We start from the raw sequence: 20,316 nt of genomic DNA, 5'->3' as shown, positions 1-20,316 counted from the left end.
TACGGAATTCCCTGGCAGTCCAGTGGTTAGGACTCCGCGCTTCCACTGCAGGGGGCACAAGTTCAATCCCTGGTTGGGGAATTAACATGCCGCATGCTGCGTCGCATGGCCAAAAAAATCAACTGTAAAGTATATCAAATAGCAAGAATCCTATTCCGTTAGGAGAGGAGATCAGATTACTCTCCTGAATTCTGCTGTTGCCGCTGTCCATTGTATCCTTTTCAGGATGGTGTTACTCTAGGCTTTAAAATCTGATGAAGAATGGAATGCATTTCTTTCTCTCTATAACTGTTTATTACCTTTGGAAAATGTGTGTTTGAGAAAAAAAAGAAATGATGGGGTGATTAAAAGGGATTCTTGCTTTATCAACAAAGATAGATCATTCTCTTTGAGATCGCCCCTTCCTTAAAGGCATCTACCTCTTATAATATGCCCTTCTGCTATAAAATGTTGAGGAAAGTGTTTCTTGCTGATGCCTTGCATACAGTAGGAATTCAGAAAGTACTTGTTGGATGAATAGCCACAGAAGGATCTTTTGAAAAATTGCATTTCCCTCCTGCTGCTAATTGTGAAGACTGACTGCCGGGTTATCCCTCCAAGGCCTGAGGAGCTGGTAGGCCAGCAGGCGAGTCTCAGCCTTGACATTTGAAAGCATCGCTTTCTCTGGGGAGCCTTAGACTGTCAAACTCAGGAGAAAGTGGAAGGTTTTCTGAGATTAAGAGGACTTTTGCATTCTTTTGCTTGGTTGTTTGGAAGACCCCTGGCACACAGGCACTCAAGCTCCAGGTTAGGTGGTGCTGGACTCGGGGGCTGGGTCCTACCCACGAGGCTGCCCTCTGCCCTGCTGCGTCGTCCAGGCTGCAGCCCTTCCTTTCCACTGGCCTCCCCGTTGGGGCAGCTCCTGAATGAAGCATTTTTCTACTGCCAGAAATAGTTTTAAGATGGGAGAGTGGTGCCTAGCTGGCGAAGGGTTGTTTTTATTTTTATTTTATTTTGTTTTTTAAGTGCTGGTACACGGAGTCTAGACAGCATGGGTTGAGGGGCGCAGCCATACTACACAGTGTGACATTGTTCCTGTCCTTTGAGGAAAGGTCCCCGCAAATTCCAGCAGACGGGAAGAATCGCACTGCTGTTTCTAAGGGAAAATCATCTTTACGTTTAGCAGTTTCAGACTCTCTGGAATATTCAGCCAATCTGCTGTCCCAAACCTCAACTGCACATTCAGTTGTTCCCAAGGACATAAGGGCCAAGAGAGAGACAGACAGCCAAGTGCTCCCACGTGGAAGGCAGATACGTGTTTAGCCCTGATAGCCTCATCTCCCGGCGCTGCCAGGGTCGCTTGAGCCAGAGCTGCTGAGCACCCCCAGTGCTTATGGCTGGTTTCTTTCATCAGGGTTGTTGTGTAGCTTTGCCTAAGCTGCTGGGACCATTTAGCTTAAAGATGAAAAGGAAGTCGTCCCACACGCCTGCTTCTCCCTCTGCCTCTCCCTGCTCCCTCTCTGCAGATGTTTCTTGATCTGGGGGTCCCCGAAGACGGCTGTCCACTGTCTTGGCCTCTTTCTGGTTTTTCCTTCTCATTGTGGAATCTTAGGATGCCGTGAATGTCCCAGACCTGGCTTCAGTGCTTCCTGTGGAGAAGAGCACAGAGAGAGGGAGGGAGGAAGGCGGGAGGGGGCCTCTTTGGCCGCCCTGTGCGGACCCATGTACCCATGGGACACGTTTCCCTGTCTTCCCTCCTGAGTATAAGGACCAGGCCACCCTACTGTGACCTTCAGAGAACAGTGTTCCTTGCTATTAAGTGCAGGCGTCCTGGCAAGGACTGTGGCCACACCTGCCAGTTCTGCGGTGACATCTGAGCCAGGGGGCCTGGGTGTCCATGGTCACGTGCAGGGCAGGAATGAAGAGCACTGACATCCTTCTTAGCTCCTTTGAGCCTCAGTTTCTTCGTCTATGACGTGGGGATGTAAAACAGCTCCCAAGCCTCACACCCTGGTTGGGGGTTTTGAATGAGCGAATATACACGGAGTGCTCAGAACAATGCCCAGCTCACAGTAAGGGCCTGATAATTGCCATCCATCACATTCACCTACGTATTTACAAGCAGCGTTGTTATAAAATGACATCACATGCAGTCTGGTTTAATGAAATACCAGAAAAGTAAACAGCATGTGGTTAGTGCACAGTTAATTCTTGAACATCTAGAAATAGATGGTCTGCTCTGTAGATAAACCTAAATATTCAGAGCTTTTAGTTTTGACGTATATTTTGTGTGGTGGGTGAGTTCTTTAATAAAAGACAAGCCACACTAAACCACGGGCTGTCAGGATGGTGATCTTCCAAACCTGCTGAAGCTGAAGACAAGTACGTAAGTCCTCTTTGCTTTAGAGGACTCTGGCTGTCTTTCCAGCGCGAAGTTAGGAGACATGGATGTCATAGACTGTTTCGCTGTAGCCTGGGTTTTTAAAGATGCAAGGGAAGTGCCGGCTAGAAAATCCTGCGAGTCAAATAAGATACTTAAAAGCTGGGCCTCGTTTTCATTCACGGGAATTATACTAAGCTTGATTTTCTTCTTCACTTTTTCAGAAAGGCTATAAAAGTGTTCATTTTATCCTTCTCTATCTGACACCCACAGACTTTCAAATAATTCTGCACAGGCAGATGGTACTGGTCATGATCCTATTTACCCTCCTGCAATTGACAAAAGTTCTGAGGAGATTTAAAACCGTCTGTGCCCAAGACCAGGCAAGAATGTCTTCCACGTGTGTTTGAATGTCACAACAGAGACTCGGGCTCAGCGCATATTTTCACGGGTGTCGTCTGTAAGGCCCGTAACAAGCCGTTCTCGATCGCAGAAGTGCCCGGCGAGTTAAAGGGATTTCCCCTCCTGCTGCACCGACACTCAGCACTCACTGAAAGCTGCATAGGCTGTGCTTTCCCCGTGGGTGCCTGAGAGGTGGGTCAGACACCACAGCCTGTTCCGTGGGGCGGGGGGCTGTTCCGGGGTGGGGTGGGTGACAGGCTGTAAAGAGACGGCCCAGGGAGATCTGGCAGCGCCTCGGAGTGGGGGGGGCTGGCCCCTCTCGTTCCTCGCCACGCCCACCCCTGCAGGCCCGTCTCTCCTGGTGGCTCCCTGACCTTCTCCACGACCCCAGGGACTTCTTACTGTGTCTCAGGCGGGGGATCCCGACAGAGACGGGCTAAATCCCCCACCCCCAGTCCCTAGATGTACAGCATCCAGACTAGGGGTGTCCACATGGCCTTCCTTCAGAAGGGAACGAGCACAGCTTCCCCCGACGGGTCTGTGATGGCAGCCCCCAGCCCCCGCCCATCACAGCCTCTCTCCTGCTGTGCTGGCCTTTCTGCTCCTCTTGGCCTGAGCCTGACTCTAGGGTGGGGGGTGGTGCCGGACAGAGCAGGCCAGCTGAGGGACACCAGCAGGACCTGAGTGGTCCCCCCAGGGCACAGTGGGTGCCATGCTCATGTCTGAGCACAGGCTGGGTCCCGGGCAGGATCTGCAGAGAGGGTGGCCCTGTGACTCCTCGGGTCATGGCCGTGGGGACCGTCTCCCTGAACAGGATGTACCCCAGGGGAGGACAGCCCCGTTAGGGCCGAGGGGCGGGCGAGGGTAGAGGGGTGTCAGTACTCTTCGTTGTGACCACGGACACCCAGGCCCCTGGCTCAGAACCCACACGACCTCACACAGAACTGGCAGGTGTGGCCACAGTCCTCACCAGGACGCCTGCACTTAATGCCAATGAACACCGTTCTCTGAAGGTCACACTAAGGTGGCCTGGTCCTTCTACTCAGGAGGGAAGACAGGGAAACGTGTCCCTCTGGGCAGGAGCACATCCCAGGAGCTCAGGCAGGATGGAACCACGTCCCCCAGGACACGTTCCCTCCATCCCTCTGCATCCCAGCTGCGGGGCACACTGGCTCTGAGACGGGAAGGCATCTTGGCCTTGGCTACCTGCAGGCTCCTACAGTCTCAGTCAGCTGCCACCACCCAAGGGGCCGGGCCGTGGTGTCAGTCGTGCAGCAGGTCAGCTGGGCTGGCCCGGAGCACCTGTGTGGCTGGACCCATGCCGGCCCGACTCCAGGGCTCTGCAGGGGGGCTGTGGCACACAACTGGGGCTCACGGCTCTTCAGGCAGCTAGAAGCCCCTCTTTCCTGCTCTGTACTGTGCAGGTTCCCTGCCCTCCCAGCCCCTCTCCAGGGCATCTGATCCGTGCCCGCCAGCTACTGTATGAGGCCGCTGCTCCTGGCTTCCTCCATCACGGCATCCTACATGGGCCTGGGTGCCTTGAGGAAACTCAAGGGGTACTCTGCAGTCCTGCGCTGGGGGTGACCGTACCGAGGCCCTCGACCTTTGTTCTGTCTCCTCATATCCCTTTTGTTAACTGTTTTCCTGCAGCCCTTGTCCTCCTTAGCTTTTTTTTTTTTTTTAAGACTTTTTGATGTGGACCATTTTTTAAAAATCTTTATTGAGTTTGTTGCAATATTGCTTCTGTCTTATGTTTTGGTTTTTTGGCCGCAAGGCAGCTTAGCTCCCTGACCAGGGATCAAACCTGCACCCCTTGCGTTGGAAGGTGAAGTCTTAATCACTGGACCACCAGGGAAGTCCCCTTAGCTTATTTTTTGATGCAAACCTGTTTCCCCAGGCTTCCCTGGTGGCGCAGTGTTTAAGAATCCACCTGCCAATGCAGGGGACACAGGTTCGAGCCCTGGTCCACGATGATCCCATGTGCCACGGAGCAACTCAGCCCGTGCGCCACAACTACTGAGCCTGCGTGCCACAACTACTGAAGCCCACACGCCTAGAGCCTGCGCCCTGCAACAAGATTAGCCACCTCAATGATAAGTCCACGCACCGCAACAAAATGTAGCCCCTGCTCGCCACAACTAGAGAAAGCCCACGCACAACAACGAAGACCCAACGCAGCCAAAAATAAATAAATAATTAACCAAAAAAAAGAAAAAACCTGTTTCCCCCATATTGTGAGTGCTCCCTACTTCTAAGACAAGCAGTTGAAGTTGAATGACACCATGATTCTCATTGTTCACAGTAGTTGTGTTCTATGACGTCACTACAAACGCTGACTTCATGAATGCAGCACCGTTGTTCTGGGAGCCTCTGGTCACGACACTCTTGTCAACCGGTCAATACAGAAACTTGTTTTATATGTGTTTCTGTCTAGAGACACTTTAAAGCACTGCAGCACTGTGCTGGGGCCATTGTAAACAGGGAAACCACCAACAGAAAGCACAGAAATGTGAAAAACGTGGCAGTCGGTAAACCAGAAGAAGGACATTCGTTTATAGCATGAGCTTGTTTGACCTCAGCTGGGAACACACACACTGGGCAGTTCACATATTCTGCCTCTCTCTCTGCAAATGACCACAAACGCACCACAAGTATTGATTTGAAGTTATAAATAAATTTTAGTGAGTAGGTGAATTTGCAAATACGGACTCATGATAATGAGGATTGAGTGTAATTTCATTGTCTCCCCCCACCCCCATCAGATTGAACCTTAGAATTGGAAGGAATGTTTAAAGTCAGCTGATTTAGCCCCTTCATTTCGCATAGAAGAAATATGTGCCATAAATTTAAACATTGTGTGTTTAAAACACCTTATAGCCCAATTAATCACGGGCAGCCCTGTCTAAATTAATATACTGGATCAGCCTCTTTTTTTTTTAAGCTCAATTTTATTTGCAGCCTAAATGATCGTCTATGGTTTGATAATCAAAAGTAATTTCATCTAAGGAAAATCCCAAATGTGGACTAACCTGAGTAAGAAAGTCACAGAATCTCTGCCTCAGACTCTCATGACCCTCCTTCCCAAAACGGTCATCCTGGAACATAGACCCAGGAAGTGACTCAGAACCTCCTTGCTGTCCCCATACAGATGGCCCCAGGCCATCCCACAGGCCATGTTGCCTTCCTAAGTCTAATAAGTCTGTGCCAATTAACCCCTCTCCATCCAATCATGACCCTTTAGAAGGTCGGTGCAGGGATTTTCTGGTTGACCTTCATGGATGACCCTCCGTTGTCATGGTCCTTGGCTCTGCAGCAGCCTCTTCTCCCCCAGACAGATACCAAATACCACAGGGGGAAGGACACTGCTGCTTTCTGGTTCTGCTGGGTCTCCAGCTCCACGTGACCTCAGGACTGTCGGGGGAGGAACTGAGCACTGCCCGCTTGGCCCCAGCCCTGCGCGTGGAAAGGTGGCGTCACCCTGGGGATGCTCGGGGCCAAGGCACAGGTCTGGCCTTGCAGCTGAGCTGGGAGAGGTCTTCAAGGTGGGAGTGAGGAATACAGGCAGACCTTGGAGATATTGTTGGTTCAGTACCAGACCACTGTAATAAAACAAGTCACATGAATTTTTTGGTTTCCCAGTGCATATAAAAGTTACGTTTCCAATGTGCCGTAGTCTGTTAAGTGTGCAACAGCATTATGTTTAAAAAGACAATGTACATACCTTAGTAGAAGGTACCTGATCGCCAAAAAAGGCTCACCATGATCTGAGCCTTCCGTGAGTCATAATCTTTTTGCAATAGTAACATCAAAGATCACTCATCACAGACCACCAGAACTTCTAATAATACTACTGAAGTGTTTGAAGTATTGTGAGAATTACCAAAACGTGACAGTAAGTGAGCGAATGCTTTTGGAAAAGTGTCGCCGACAGACTTGCTTGTCGCAGGGTTGCTGTAGACCTTCAATTTGTACAGAACTCAATTAAGCGAAGTGCAGTGAAAGGAGGTCTGCCTGTGCTGACCTGTAGTGGCTTCCCAGCTTGAGCAGAAAGACACGGGGAGGGAGAGAGCTTCTGCCCATGGCCCACCTTCTCCTGCTTTTCCCAGCCACTTGATTTACTAGAAAACGTTTCTGCCTCTGGCTCTGAATGTCACTGATGCCATAAGATTCTAAGCGTTGTGAGCACCTTGAATTTAGTAAACTGAGAACTTGTTTCTATGCATTTTCAAGCAATTAGATGGTATTATGTACTAGAGAATACTGGAGGGAGGTACCGGGAAGTTAATATGAAGCCTGTGGGCTGGTAGCCCTCCCCCATCAGGAGAAGGGAGCTGCTGAGGGCCCTTAGGATGAAGGAACATCTGGAAGGTCCATAATTAAGTCTGACGTGTGACTCAGCAGGAAGTGCCACGTCTCTCTCCCCAGAGCCCTCTTCTAAGGAGGGCAGCCCCCAGAGCTTGAATATCACTGGGTCTGGAGGGAGGTCTTAGAGGACTTTTTACTGCTCGGTTCCCCTAGGTCCTGGGAAGATGGCTTTGTGCACAGACAACAATTTCGGAGTTTAGTAGCAGAGGAACATTTTCGGTTATCTTGGGAGCTTTAAGATCTCTCTAAATCAGTTTTGGTGATTAAAGTACAACTTATCTGTGTTTGTGTTTCTGTGCATTGTTTAACCTAAACCCTGCAGCTTCTGTGCGTCAGACTGGCCAACCTTTGTGACCTCAGGGGCCTGGCAGCTGGGGTACCTGAGCCAGAGTAAAAACAGCAGATTGCAAGAGGCTTTGACAATCTTGTTGAAGATGTCACATGCCCTGAACTGCGCTTTCCTCTAGATGTCCACACCAGGGCTGGGCCCAGGGAGGCGGCTGTGAGGGGAGTCGGGCTGCCCCTTTTTTTCTCCTGCTCCTGTTCTCTGAATGCCTGAACCTCATCCCTAGGATTAAGGTTTCCTGGCTGGGATCCCATGTCTGTTTCTAGAGCAGGGTGATTGCTCCACATCCTAATTGGCAAATGGTTGGGAGTGGGGGTAGATACAGAGTTTAAAACTTCATTATGACTTTTTTTTTTTTTTTTTTTTTTTGCGGTACGCGGGCCTCTCACTGTTGTGGCCTCTCCCGCTGCGGAGCACGGGCTCTGGACGTGCAGGCTTGGCGGCCATGGCTCACGGGCCCAGCCGCTCCACGGCATGTGGGATCTTCCCGGACCGGGGCACGAACCCGTGTCCCCTGCATCGGCAGGCGGACTCTCAACCACTGCGCCACCAGGGAAGCCCCATTATGACTTTTGTTTCTGTTTCACCCCCATCTTGCTCTTCAGCCCAGGAGAGCATGGGGTTGTTTAGTGAGTCTTCACACGGAGGGGTCCCCTCCCCCCAGCACCCACGCTGCCTTCTTAGTGCAAGAGGGCCGGGAATAGTTTACCTGGAGATACATGAGTGCCCGGTGGGGCTGGAACTCTCCAGAGCTTTCTTTTCTGCTCTGAGTCTCCCGCAGCGGGGGGCCCACTGACCTGTAAACACAGACAGTGAAACTTGGGAGAAGGCAATGGAAGAAATCAGCATCTCTAAATCAATTTAGGATGTATGCAAATCATGTTTTCAAATATTTAGAGAGTCTCTGAGGGAATTACATCACTGTTTATAAGTGTTTTGATTGTTTTTTATGACTCGGGCCCAGTCGAACCAAGCGACGTAATTCCTGAGATAGTGAGCCCACGCTGCCCCAGAGGGAAGTCAGGCATAATGGGAAAAGCGCTCCCCATAATAAACAGAGCGCTGGCCAAGCAGTGGGGAATTATTCCTGTGCTGCTGGGCGGAGGGTGGCATTTGTTCAGTTCATAGACCATTAGGGTGAGCCGCGGTGGTGCGGACTCCGAGGGTGGCCCGGCGGGGGCTCTGCAGCAGCATCGTGTACGGGCTTGTCTGCTCCATCTGGGGAGCACGTGAGAAAGTCCTGGTGGAACTGAGTCCTCAATGACTGGGGCTTGGTGCCTGTCCTCAGATTCCACCCCAGATGATAAAGCTCCCCTGACTTTGTACAGAGAACTGTCATCCACTCCCTTCACGGGGCGGGGGAGGAAGGGGCCCCCAGCCTTCAAGCAGACGGTCCTGAGCAGACCATCTCCTGTCCAGTCACTGTGGCCTCAACCAGTGCATTCAGCACAAGAGGCCAGGTCTGGCCCTGGGTCCCTTGTCTGTCTCCTCTTTCCTAGTTTCTTGAACACGAGTGTGGGTCCACACAAGCTGGGCACCTCTGGGGACTCAGAGCCTCAACCCCAGCTCTGCCTCTCAGTAGCTCTGTGACCTTGGGCTCGGTCCTCGATCTCTCTCTGGATCAAAAGGGTCGGTCCTTGTGAATTCTCACAACAGGGGCTGGTGTCTGGCACGCAGCCAACTCCAGAAATGTTTGCTGTTGTCATCATTCAGCATCACGACTTCTATCTTCAAGGCCAGTCTTTGAGACAGAAGTGCTGGGGTTTTAAAGCCTTGCAGACCCCAGGCGTTGAGGAGATGAGCTGGCCAAAGGGTTAGAGCACCGAGGGGGCGGATCCATGGGTACGTTAGCTGAGTCTGCACAAGAAGACATTCTTTAAATGTCTCTAAGCAAAAAAAAAAATGTCTCTAAGCAAATTCCAGAATGATAAACCTCTTCTGGGCAGGTGATGTAACCCCGACAGGCACTTCTGAGTGTGAGACCAAGGGGCTGCGGCTGGGAGGCCTGGATCCGTCCCCCTCGTGTGCGACTGAGGGCTTCAGGTGCCAAGTACTAAGCTCCTCCCTCCTCCACCAGGAGCATCCCCGTGGTGCAGACGCTGAGGACCAGCGCCCTGACCACCGCCTGTGCCGACCACTCGGACCAGCGTGTGAGCTACCTGGAGCACGTGGTGGCCCGCATCACCATCTCCCACCCACGCCGAGGAGACCTGCAGATCCACTTGATTTCTCCCTCAGGGACCAAGTCTCAGCTTTTGGCGAAGAGGTAAATCTAGGCTGGCCTGGGGGGCCGGGGCAGGAGCCGGGCTCACCTCAAGGTCACATGGCCCTGTAAGGCACCTGGCACATTGGGAGTCTAGCTGTTTCTGCCTCTTGAAGACACACGTAGACCCAACAAACCTGAAAAAATAGCCTTCGGCAACCTGCCCTTCAAAGCTGCCCTGGGAAACTCTCCATTTCAGGCAGTAAGTAGTGACAAAGGTTTGTGGTTGTTTCATTGCTTAGTGGAGAAATGCATGGAATTCTGGCTCTGGCTTCATTGCTGAGGTCATTGGAGATCATTTTTATTGTATTCATTCTGCATTTTAAGTGAGAACGTGTGTCAGAGGAGCACTGTTTTGTGTCCTGGGGTAGAGCCTGCACGGGCAGGAGGCTCTGAGGGAGACAGACGCACAGGTGTTGGGAGGCTTCTCTCTGCAGAGGTCTTGCCCATGCACTAGGATGGTCCCTGTGGAGCAGATGCTCTGAGAGGGAGGCTCTGAACTCTTGGAGCCCGGTGCATAGTTTGTGGTGCCCGGTTTGTGCAAGGCTGTGGAGTCATTTCTTCGACAGACTTTGAGACAAGAAGAAGCACTTTGCTGCGTTTATGTGACTTGCGGGTCATCGGAGTGAAGGGGTATCGGGAGCTCGGGGGAGGCTAGAGGGTCCTGGGCCTCCTTTTCCGGCTCCTTCCAGCTACGAGGCAGAGGGAGAAAAAAGGTTTCACGGGCAAATCAGCATTTCCCGCTTCTCTTGAAAAACGGAACTGGCAGTCGTGCCCAGTACCCCTCAGGATGCACCCTGAGACTGCCCTGCCTGCTGGACCGCAGCCCCCGCTGCCTGCATGCTGCATCTGGGCCCCCTGGCCTCATTTGGGTCCCCTGCCCAGGACTGCAGCCCTTTCTTGGGGCTGTAGGATTCAGAAATAGGGGTGAGTGACAGCCTCCAGACAGGACCAGGCAGGAGAGGGGCCCTTTTTCTTGATGCCCCTCTGTCCCCAGCTGCTCTGCATGACACAGAGAGAGGCAGTCGGCCTCCATCAGAGAGAGGGGAGTATGCTGTGTCCTCCTGGGCACGCCCCCTGCCTCCCCAGCAGCCCGGTCTCTCTGTGGCAGGAGACTGTGGGCCCAGCCGTGGGCTTGTCCTCAGTGCGCTGGACACACCCAGGGACCAGACCCTGGCTTCATAAGCTCCCAGGGCTTGGGCACCAAGCTTGGCCCCTGCTGGGCTCCCCCCTCATAGCACAAGAGTGACAGGTGGCATCTCCCCTCTGAAGGTAGGCCCAGGCCACCCTCTGCACGTGGGATACCACCATGGGCATGAGTATTTTGAGGGTGCCGGCTGGCAAGCTACAGCTTTGTAATATTTTGCAACCAGAGTTGTTGTTATTAATCAGAACTTCTAGAGATTGCCTTTAAAAGTCCAAGTTTCTAGTGTTTCTTGAAAAATTGGAAGCTGTCCAATACTGGGCTCACGTTCCAGGGCAAATACTCACTAGAGCACCGCAGGGCCCTGTCCTTGCACCAGCACTGAGGCCAGGTATGGGCCACTCGTGCCCAGGCTATCATGAGGTCACCTCGCTGGACCCCCGTTTGCTCCAGGCCAGAATGCCTAGAGGCATCCAAGTTAACAACCCTTGAGTCTGAGGCAGGAGCTGGGTGCAGACTCCAAATGGTGGCCTGCATTGACCTTGAGCACGGGGAGGCTTGGGGTGGGGGCCGCAGTGACCAGGAAGGGCTGGCGTGGGCTCTGGAGCCCAGAGGCCTGAGCTCACAACCTGCTCCTTCACCTCCCAGCGGGGCACCTGGGAGCTGGCCACCACTCCTCAACTCTGGAAACGTCCTGTGACCCCTCCCTCACAGTTAAGAGTATTACAAGAAATGGATGTGATAATACAGGTGGAAATGCTGGCCTGGTCCCTGGCTCAGGGGCTGGCTGTGCTCCCATCCTGCTTACACCTGCCTACCCGTCAGCAGAAACCTTCCAGCACCTGGCTCTGTGTTCATCCCTTCCTAACTTCCATTCCTCCGCTCAGGCCCAGGGTTGGAGCCCCTGGGATGAGAGAGTGGGCGCTGCTGAGCTCACCTGGTTCACAGCTGCCCACTCCCTGGGTCACGCTGAGCCAGCGCCATCAAGCACGCTCAACCCGTCCGCAGCCACTGGGCCGTCATCTGAGTCTTGGGACTTTGGTTTTTTCCAAGGCAGTTTGTGTGATTATACCAAGAATTTGTGTTTTAGGATCCAGTCACTTCTTGGCCTTTTGGCTAAGATCAAGTGTAGGATCGATTACCTTCTACTTTATTTCACATCTTGCTTAATTCAGAAGCTTTTTTCGGGTTTCCAGGTGTTTTTTGTTCCGAGTAAGCTGACATCTTAAGTACCTCAGCCCTTGAAAGAGCTTGTCTTTGTTCTGCCCCCAGTGCCCTAGATTCAGTCTGGCATCGTGTGTGAAGATCAGCCTTGACCTTTGTGGTTTCTTAGAAGAAAGTAGAGGTTTTCCCTTCCCCGCACTGTTCTCCACGCAAAGCACATTTCCTTGATGAACATTTTTGTACAATAGCTGTTTGGAGAACCCCCAATTGGGAATTGAATCTGACATCACACAAAACATATATCTGAATTTCTGATGAACAGTAAAGAGCCTCTACATTAAAAAATTGTTATTCCAAAATAGAGATAGAAAATTAGGCTGTGAAGGAAGAGTCCAGAATTGTTCCTTCTACAGAGACTGAGGGGCCCTGGGTGCTGGAGAGGGAGGGTGTCCATTAGTTGCTCCCTGTTTCTACCTGAACCAAGCGTGAGAAAATGGACCGGGGCCGAAGGTCCAACAGGAAGGACCTTCTTCCAGTCTGGAAGGACCAAGGGGGCTCTTGCACCTGCAGGGGACACGGGCCATGGGAGGAGTGCCCAGGGGTGCCTCCTGCCCACAGTGGAAAACCACCAGGCCTGTTGTGTTCTCTCCCTCAAATGCAGCTGTGGAAACCTGCTAAGCCCTGGAGATTAAGGGACAACATCTTTCTCACAAGTTTGAGTAGTTGTTCATTTTTTCTTACTTGTATCTTCTGGAGAAGAACCACAAGAGCTGGCTCTCAGACAAATGTGAAAGATTCCTTCGTTCCATAAACCAGCATTTTAGAAAGGCCTCCTTTGTGATGACCTTGCGGCTTTGGGGGAAGGATGGTGTGGCCCAGCCTCCATCCAGGAACTGGGGGTCACAGGCTCTGTGGGATCCCTCCTGGGGTGGAACATGGGGGCATTCGTTGGTGATGGAGAGAACCCAGGACAGGAGTCAAAATGCCCTTGAGGGCATTCCATCTCAGCCAGTCACTGGAGGGGGGACCTGCAGTAGATCCCTACTCCCGGGGCTTCTCGTCTGCGAATTAGGGTGGGGGGAGGAGCCCACCGCTGACCCAGACCCTGCCTTATGCTGGCACCACCTGTGCAGCCTGACTGCCTTCCTTTCAGAGTGTTTGGAGACCCAGTGAGGTCACGGAGGTGAAGGTGCCGTGCAGGGCTGTGCTGCACAGCCAGGGCCTGAAGGCATCAGCGTCTCCTGCACCTTCACGCCAGCCACGGGCCAGGCCCCTTCTGCCCTGGGAGGCACGTCAGCCAGCTGTGCAGTCACCTGGGCATAATTCCCAGGCAGGAGAGCCCTCGGTGGGCTGGTCACCCTGGCCACCATCCCTTTGGGGACCCTGTGTTCTGACCCCACGTTTCCGATTGCAGGTTGCTGGATCATTCCAACGAAGGCTTTACAAACTGGGAGTTCATGACCGTGCACTGCTGGGGAGAGAAGGCCGAGGGGGAATGGACCCTGGAAATCCAGGACATGCCATCCCAGGTCCGGAACCCAGAGAAACAAGGTCAGTGGGTCTTGGGAAAGTCCCAGCAACTTTTGTATTTTAATCCTTTTGTTAACTCTAGACTTTTATTCAGCTACAGTACCTGGATCATTCTTTGCTGTTGTTTTTTCTTGGAGGTAAAATTTATATGATATAAATGTCACTGCTTAAATTGTTGTTAAGTGTACAATTCCATGACTTTCAGTGCCTTCACAGTGCTGTGCAGCCGTCACCACGATCTAATTCCAGAACTTTGTCATCACGCCAGAGGGAAATCCCAGTACCCATTACACAGTCGCCCCCGTTCCCCCACCCCTCCCAGCCCTTAGCAACTCCTCACCTATTTTCTGTTGCTGGATTTGCCTCTTCTGGACGTTTCACATGAATGGAATCATACAACACGTGACCTTTTGTGACTGGCTTCTTTCATTTAGCTTGATGTTTTCAAGGTTCGTCCGTACTGTAGCAGGTGTCAGTGCTTCTTTCTTTTATATGACTAAATACTCTCCCACATCTTGTTTATTCATTCATCAGTTGGTGGACAGCTGGGTTGTTTCTACTTAATAGCTATTATGAACATCCATGCACAAGTTTCTGTGTGGACATGTGTTTTCAGTTCTTTTGGCTGTATACCTAGGAGTGTAATTGTTAGGTCACATGGTAACTGTGTTTAACTTTTTGAGGAACTGCCGAACTGTTTCACAGTGGCCAGACCCTTTTACATTTCTGTCAGCAAGACGTGAGGATTTTAATTTCTCTACCAGCACTTTTTAAAAATTATAACCATCCTACTGGATGAGAAGTGGTATCTCATTGTGGTTTTGATTTTCATTTCCCTTATGATTAGTGATGTTGACCATCTTTTCATGTGCTTCTTGGCCATTTTATATCTTCTTTGGAGACATGTCTATTCAAGTCTTTTGCCCACTTTTAAATTAGATTGTCTTTTATTATTGAGTTATAATCATACAACAAGAGATGAGTAAGCGTTCTTTAAATATTCTGGATACTAGACCCTTATCCGTTAATATGATTCGCAAATTTTTTCTCTCATTATGTGGGTTTTTCTTTCACTTTATTGATAGTACCCTTTGGTGCACAAAAGTTTGGTTTTTTTGCAGTATGCGGGCCTCTCACTGTCGTGGCCTCTCCTGTAGCGGAGCACAGGCTCCGGACGCACAGGCTCAGCGGCCATGGCTCACGGGCCCAGCCACTCCGCGGCATGTGGGATCCTCCCGGACCGGGGCACGAGCCCACGTCCCCTGCATCGGCAGGCGGACTCTCAACCACTGCGCCACCAGGGAAGCCCTGTTTTGTTTTTTTTTTTAATTATTTTATTTATTTATTTTTGGCTGCATTGGGTCTTCGTTGGTGCGCACAGGCTTTCTCTTGTTGCGGAGAGTGGGGGCTACTCTTTGTTGTGGTGTGTGGGCTTCTCATTGCAGTGGCTTCTTTTGTTGCGGAGCATAGGCTCTAGGCACTCCAGCATCCGTAGTTGTGGCACATGGGCTTAGTTGCTCCGCAGCATGGGGGATCTTCCTGGACCAGGGCTTGAACCCGTGTCCCCTGCATTGGCAGGTGGATTCCTAACCTCTGCACCACCAGGGAAGTCCTGAAACCTATGTTTTCTTCTCAGAGTTTTATAGTTTTAGCTCTATACGTTTAGGACTTGGATCCATTTTTAATTACTTTTTGTATGTAGCGTGAGGTAAGAGTCCAAATTCATTCATTTGCATGTGGCTATCCAGTTGTCCCAGCACCATTTGTTGCAAAGACTATTCTTTCCCCAGTGAATGGTTTTGACACATTGTCTAAAATCAATTGGCCATAAATGTATAAGCTTGTTTCTGGACTCCCAACTCTATTCCACTGGTCCATAGGTCTCTCCCTATGTCAGTAACACACTGTTTTGATTACTGAAGGTTTGTAGTAAGTTTTTTTGTTTGTTTGTGTTTTTTTGTGGTATGCGGGCCTCTCACTGCTCCCATTGTGGAGCACAGGCTCCGGACGCACAGGCTCAGCGGCCATGGCTCACGGGCCCAGCCGCTCCGTGGCATGTGGGATCTTCCCGGACCGGGGCACGAACCCGTGTCCCCTGCATCGGCAGGTGGACTCTCAACCACTGCGCCACCAGGGAAGCCCTGTAGTAAGTTTTGAAATCAGGGATATGTGGGTCCTCTGACTTTTTCTTTTTCAAAATTGGTTTGGCTATTCAGGGTCCCTTGCAATTCCATATGAATTATAGGATCAGCTTGTTAATTTCTGGAAAAAGCGTAGTTGGAATTTTGACAGAGATTTTGCTGAATCTGTGGGTCAACTTGGAGAGTATCGCTGTCTTAACATCATGGAGTTTTCCCATCTGTGGACACAGATGTCTTTCCATTTATTTAGGGCTTCTTTCAGCAGTATTTTGTAGTTTTCAGTTTACTTCCTTGGTTATATTTGTTCCTAAGTGGTTTATTCTTTTTGATGCTATTGTAAATGGAATGGTTTTTTCAATGTTTTCAGATTGTTTACTTCTCTGGTAATTTTTGCTCCCTTTCATAACTCTTAGCTAATAATCATCTGTTTAACCCATCTTTATTAAATGCCTGCTACTGGCTAGGCATTGATCTAGGTGACAGGGTACATACACCAGGAAGGAAAAGCAGGTAACTGTGATGTCTTGTCCTGTAGTCACCACCGAGGTGCTGAGCTCTACCAAAGTCCCTCTGTCGGGTTCCTGGTGGAGTGCAGGGACTGTGCTCCAGTCTGGCTTGTCTGTGGACCAATTTTACCCAAGGTTTGTTTTCTCTGATCAGCTGTTACCTGTGGCCTTCTCTGCAGACATGCTCTTCTTTTTGATGACCCTAAACCCTTCCTCTGCCCTGGTTCCTTTCTGATTCTCTGTAAAACAGTTTCACTGATTTTTTTTTTTTAATCAGGGAGAAGAGAGGAGCATTCACTTGCTTTATGCAAAAAAATTGACTTTAAGTGATCAAGTCGTCTCCGAAGTCCCCCTACCCGCCCCCCAAATCACTTTCTTTCTGCCTTTAAAATAATAACTATTATGCAATATGTTAGTGGAACAAATTCTGAAAATACAAAAACTTAGCATTTTAAATCACTTGAAATTGACGTCTTTTAAAACTAGACGCTCCTCAATTAGTCCTTTAAAAGCCCCAGAGTGCATCGGCCCTATTAAAGGTCCAGGGTCGGCTTGTCAGGCCGGCTGCATCCCCTGCGCCACGGGCAGAGGCAGAGTTCCCGGGCCAGCCGGCACCACCCCGGCCACTCGTGCAGGGGAGCAGCGAAGGCCGTGCATCCACACGCCACAGCCAGCTTGCCTGTTGGAAGCACGGGATTAGCCTGGTGGGTGTTCATGTTTCTCAGCACTTAGTAAGTCAGGGCTCCTCTCTGGACCTCAGCATCCTCGGCTGGGACGTGGAGCTGAGCTGGATGCTCTCCTGACTGTGGCCTGTGTGGTACGTCCACATCCTGGAAGAGGCCTTGCTGGCCTGGATGCTCCTCTGTGCTCTCTGGCCTGTCCGGACCCCACTCCTCTTGCAGACCCAGCTCCAGACAGCCTACTGTGGGGCTGGGTGGGCACAGAGCAGGCAGGCACCTAGGAGACCCTGGGCCTCCTCGTCTAGTGCTCCCACTGGGGTTTTGTCGACACGCAGGTGGTGATGCAGTGTGCCCGGTGGTGCCCGAGACGCGGCAAGGCCAGGTTGCGCCGGGCTTTGTGGACTGTCGTCAGGACTGATGTTGGTGGGACGCCCCGGAGGGGTTCTGAGCAGAGGAGGGGCATGGTCTGAACCACCATGTGGACAGGGCCACTCTGACAGCTGGATCGGAGTGACTGAGTGTGGCTGGAGTGGGGAGAGGGCAGAGGCGGGGAGCGGGGCAGTTAGGAGGCCATCGCAGTGTGAGGTGAAGGTGACCCTGACTGGGGCGGGGGGGCGGCAGTGGAGGTATTGAAAGCAGCTGGTTCCTAAAGTAGAGTCAAGAGGACATGCTGACAGATCAGATGTGGGTGCTGAGAGGAGAGGGGGCCCTGAGGACTCCGGAGGTTTGTCCTGTGCGTCGGGAGAAGGGAGTGCAATTTCCTAGATCTGGGACATCGCGGGGGAGTGGGTGCTGGGGGGAGGGTCAGGAGCTCAGTTTGAAAGTGCCTGTGACATATCCAGGTAGAGAAGTGGACCTGGAGGCCGGGTGCACACATTTCAGTGCTGTGGGCAAATGGCGGGTCTTGAAAGCCACGCGTGTGGACGGGCTCCCCCAGGGGTGAGTGGGGTGACCCTCTGCCTGCAGGATGTGGGCGCCGGAAGGGAACCCGATTCCACACGGGTGCACATGCCGAGCTGGGGGCTGCTTCGGTGCAGTGCAGAAGTGCATGCCGTGCACCTCCCCACCACCCCATCCTGCCCATCTGCTCCCCGCCTCTGGCCTGCACCGCACGCGCTGGCTCTGCCCTTGTCCTGCTGACATTTGCTCTCTGGAGTCTGGTCCTCCGGCGGCTGCTGTGTCCCCAGTGCCTCCTGCTGCATGGCTGGTGATGGACACAGAAGATGTTTGGTGAACGAACGAGGACAGGTGTGATCAGCCCGTGACCGATGCTCTGCCTGCTGCAGAGGACACAGGCTTAGTGAAGGAGGGGGCAACCCCGAATTAAGTCCTGAGACAGGCCGTCTCCCTCCCTGAGTGTGGGTGGCATCTGGGCCTGGGCCGGTTGAGACCGGTGCAGAATACACACCCCCTGGTACCTTCTAGCTCTGACCTTCTGTAACCTGCTGGACTCTGGGGGGTGGGGACCCTTCCTTCGGTGTTGTCACAGAGGGTCTCCTCGCGCCTACAGTGGCCCCTGGGGTGGGTTCATTTGTCTGAGCTCCACCCTGTAGAAACACCATTCCTGAGGCCGCCTTATGGAAACAGGGGTGGCCAGTGGCTGTTGACAAACCACATGCCTGCTTCCCGGGCAGGACGAGGTCGGGCTCTCCGTCTCGGCCGCCCATTCAGCCACCCGCTCAGCCGTTCAGGCGCTACCTAGCACCTCCTCCCCGAGCACAGCCGAAGTCTGCGTTGGCTCCATCGGCATCTCTGCACATAGATGGGGGCGGGAGGGAGAGAGTAAGGACTGTGACAGCCAGACCCTGAACCGTGCAGGTCAGCCTGGCGGGACCTCAGCCTGTGAAGGTGACACAGAAGACCAGGGTTTCCCCCTGACACAGACCCCGAAGCCCAGTAGAAGTGCAGGCCTTCGAGATGCTGTTGGTGCGGAGGCTGTGATGGGTCCCAGCGGGCATGTCGTTCCCTCCCTGGTTGTCAGCTCAAGGTGGCCTGTAGGTACCGGGTCTCCGTTGGCCTCGGTGCCAGACATAAAGCAGCAACACACGGTCACTGCCCTCAGAAAGCACGGCCCCTGTCCTTCCTCTGCAGTGATTCCAAGAATGGGTCCTGGGGGTGCGGGGCTGCGTCTCTGTTCATTTCAGTCCCCCTCAAATCTCTGCATCGTAATTGCTTAAAAAAAAAAAAAGCCAATTCAGTTCCAGTGGTATGCTGAGTGAGAGTGCTCTAAAATCTGAGATAAGACTCAGGGCTTGCTGAGTAATTAAGTTGTCTGGATGACCCGCTCCCTCAATCAGTACTCACCTCCTGTCTCACTGAGCCTGGTTTACGTTGTTAGTTTTAAAACTCTTTTTTTTTTTTTTTTTACAACTGAGGAGCAGATTACTCATTCGTTTTTCTCTTCAGTTCCTGGGCCAAGGAGAGGGTGTGTCTTCTCCTGGGATCACGCGCCTCTGGAGGCAAGTTAGGGATGGACTGAGTACAGATCCTGCTTCACAGCCAGGTTGCCTTTGCAAGTGGTGTTTCAATCATTCCCATCCACGTTCAGCGCACCTTTATTGAAATCTAAATCAGTCCCAACTTGGGGCTACTAGGACCTTGCCTTGCTGCTCGCTGGGGAAGCAGGGCTGGGCTCAGGTGTGGTGGGGAGGGCACCCCAGAGGCAGGTAGGCTGGCTGAACCCCCTCCCCCAGCACTTCCCCCACAGGCCACACCACCACCACATAGAGACCAGGCCCAGCACCGCAAGCCGCCGACGGCACCTTCAGAGCAGAGCAGGGGTCCCATCCTGCAGAACATCTCTCGGGGAAGAGTGGCTGCATTTTACAAAGTTTCCATCTCGAATGCGCTAGCTTTTCAGTTTGGGCACTGAATGCAGAAAGTTCCAATTCTCTGGGAAATGTGTGCTTCATTCTCCTGCATCTGCCTGGGGCAGGCCTGGGGTCGGCTTCTGGTGCCCCTGCTTTCCTGAATCGCTGTTGTCGTTGTTCGGGCTGCCATAGCAGAGTGTCATAGACTGGGGTGCTTATCAACAACAGGCATGTCTCTCTCCCAGTCTGGAGGCTGGAAGCCCAAGATCAGGGGCCAGCGTGGTCGGGTTCCGGTGGGGGCCTCTTCCAGGTTGCAGACAGCCACCCTCTCCTTGTGTCCTCACAGGGCAGAGGGAGAGCTCGCTAGCGCTCTGGGATCTTTTTCGTGAGGGCACTAATCTCATTCCTGAGGAGCCCCCCTCATGACCTAATCACCTCCCAAGGGCTGGGGGTCGGATTTCAGCATATGAATTTGGGAGGGACGCAAACTCATACATAATGGCATCTGGCCCCAGTGCTGGGCCTCTTCTCCTTTAAGATGAGGATGGACAAACTTTCCTCCGGAGCTCACTCGGAGGTGATGACCGGGCCCAGTAATTGAGGGGC

The 20,316-nt window shown here is 52.2% G+C and overlaps 1 protein-coding gene and 1 pseudogene across 1 annotated transcript in view; both read left to right on the top strand.

The window, feature by feature from the left end:
* The window catches only part of PCSK6 (proprotein convertase subtilisin/kexin type 6), a 144,519-nt gene that overhangs the window by 77,112 nt on the left and 47,091 nt on the right, over positions 1 to 20,316 (top strand). Inside the window, exons 12-13 of the mRNA XM_024742731.1 lie at positions 9,550 to 9,738; positions 13,458 to 13,594. Of these exons, the coding sequence (XP_024598499.1) occupies positions 9,550 to 9,738; positions 13,458 to 13,594 (326 nt within the window). The remainder of the gene's footprint in view (positions 1 to 9,549; positions 9,739 to 13,457; positions 13,595 to 20,316) is intronic.
* Positions 11,976 to 12,134, top strand: LOC112398333 (uncharacterized; annotated as a pseudogene).

The sequence above is a fragment of the Neophocaena asiaeorientalis genome, unplaced genomic scaffold (genome assembly GCF_003031525.2).
Source record: "Neophocaena asiaeorientalis asiaeorientalis breed wild unplaced genomic scaffold, Neophocaena_asiaeorientalis_V1.1 scaffold155, whole genome shotgun sequence".
NCBI lineage: Eukaryota > Metazoa > Chordata > Mammalia > Artiodactyla > Phocoenidae > Neophocaena > Neophocaena asiaeorientalis.
This window is presented reverse-complemented; position numbering and strand designations above follow the sequence as displayed.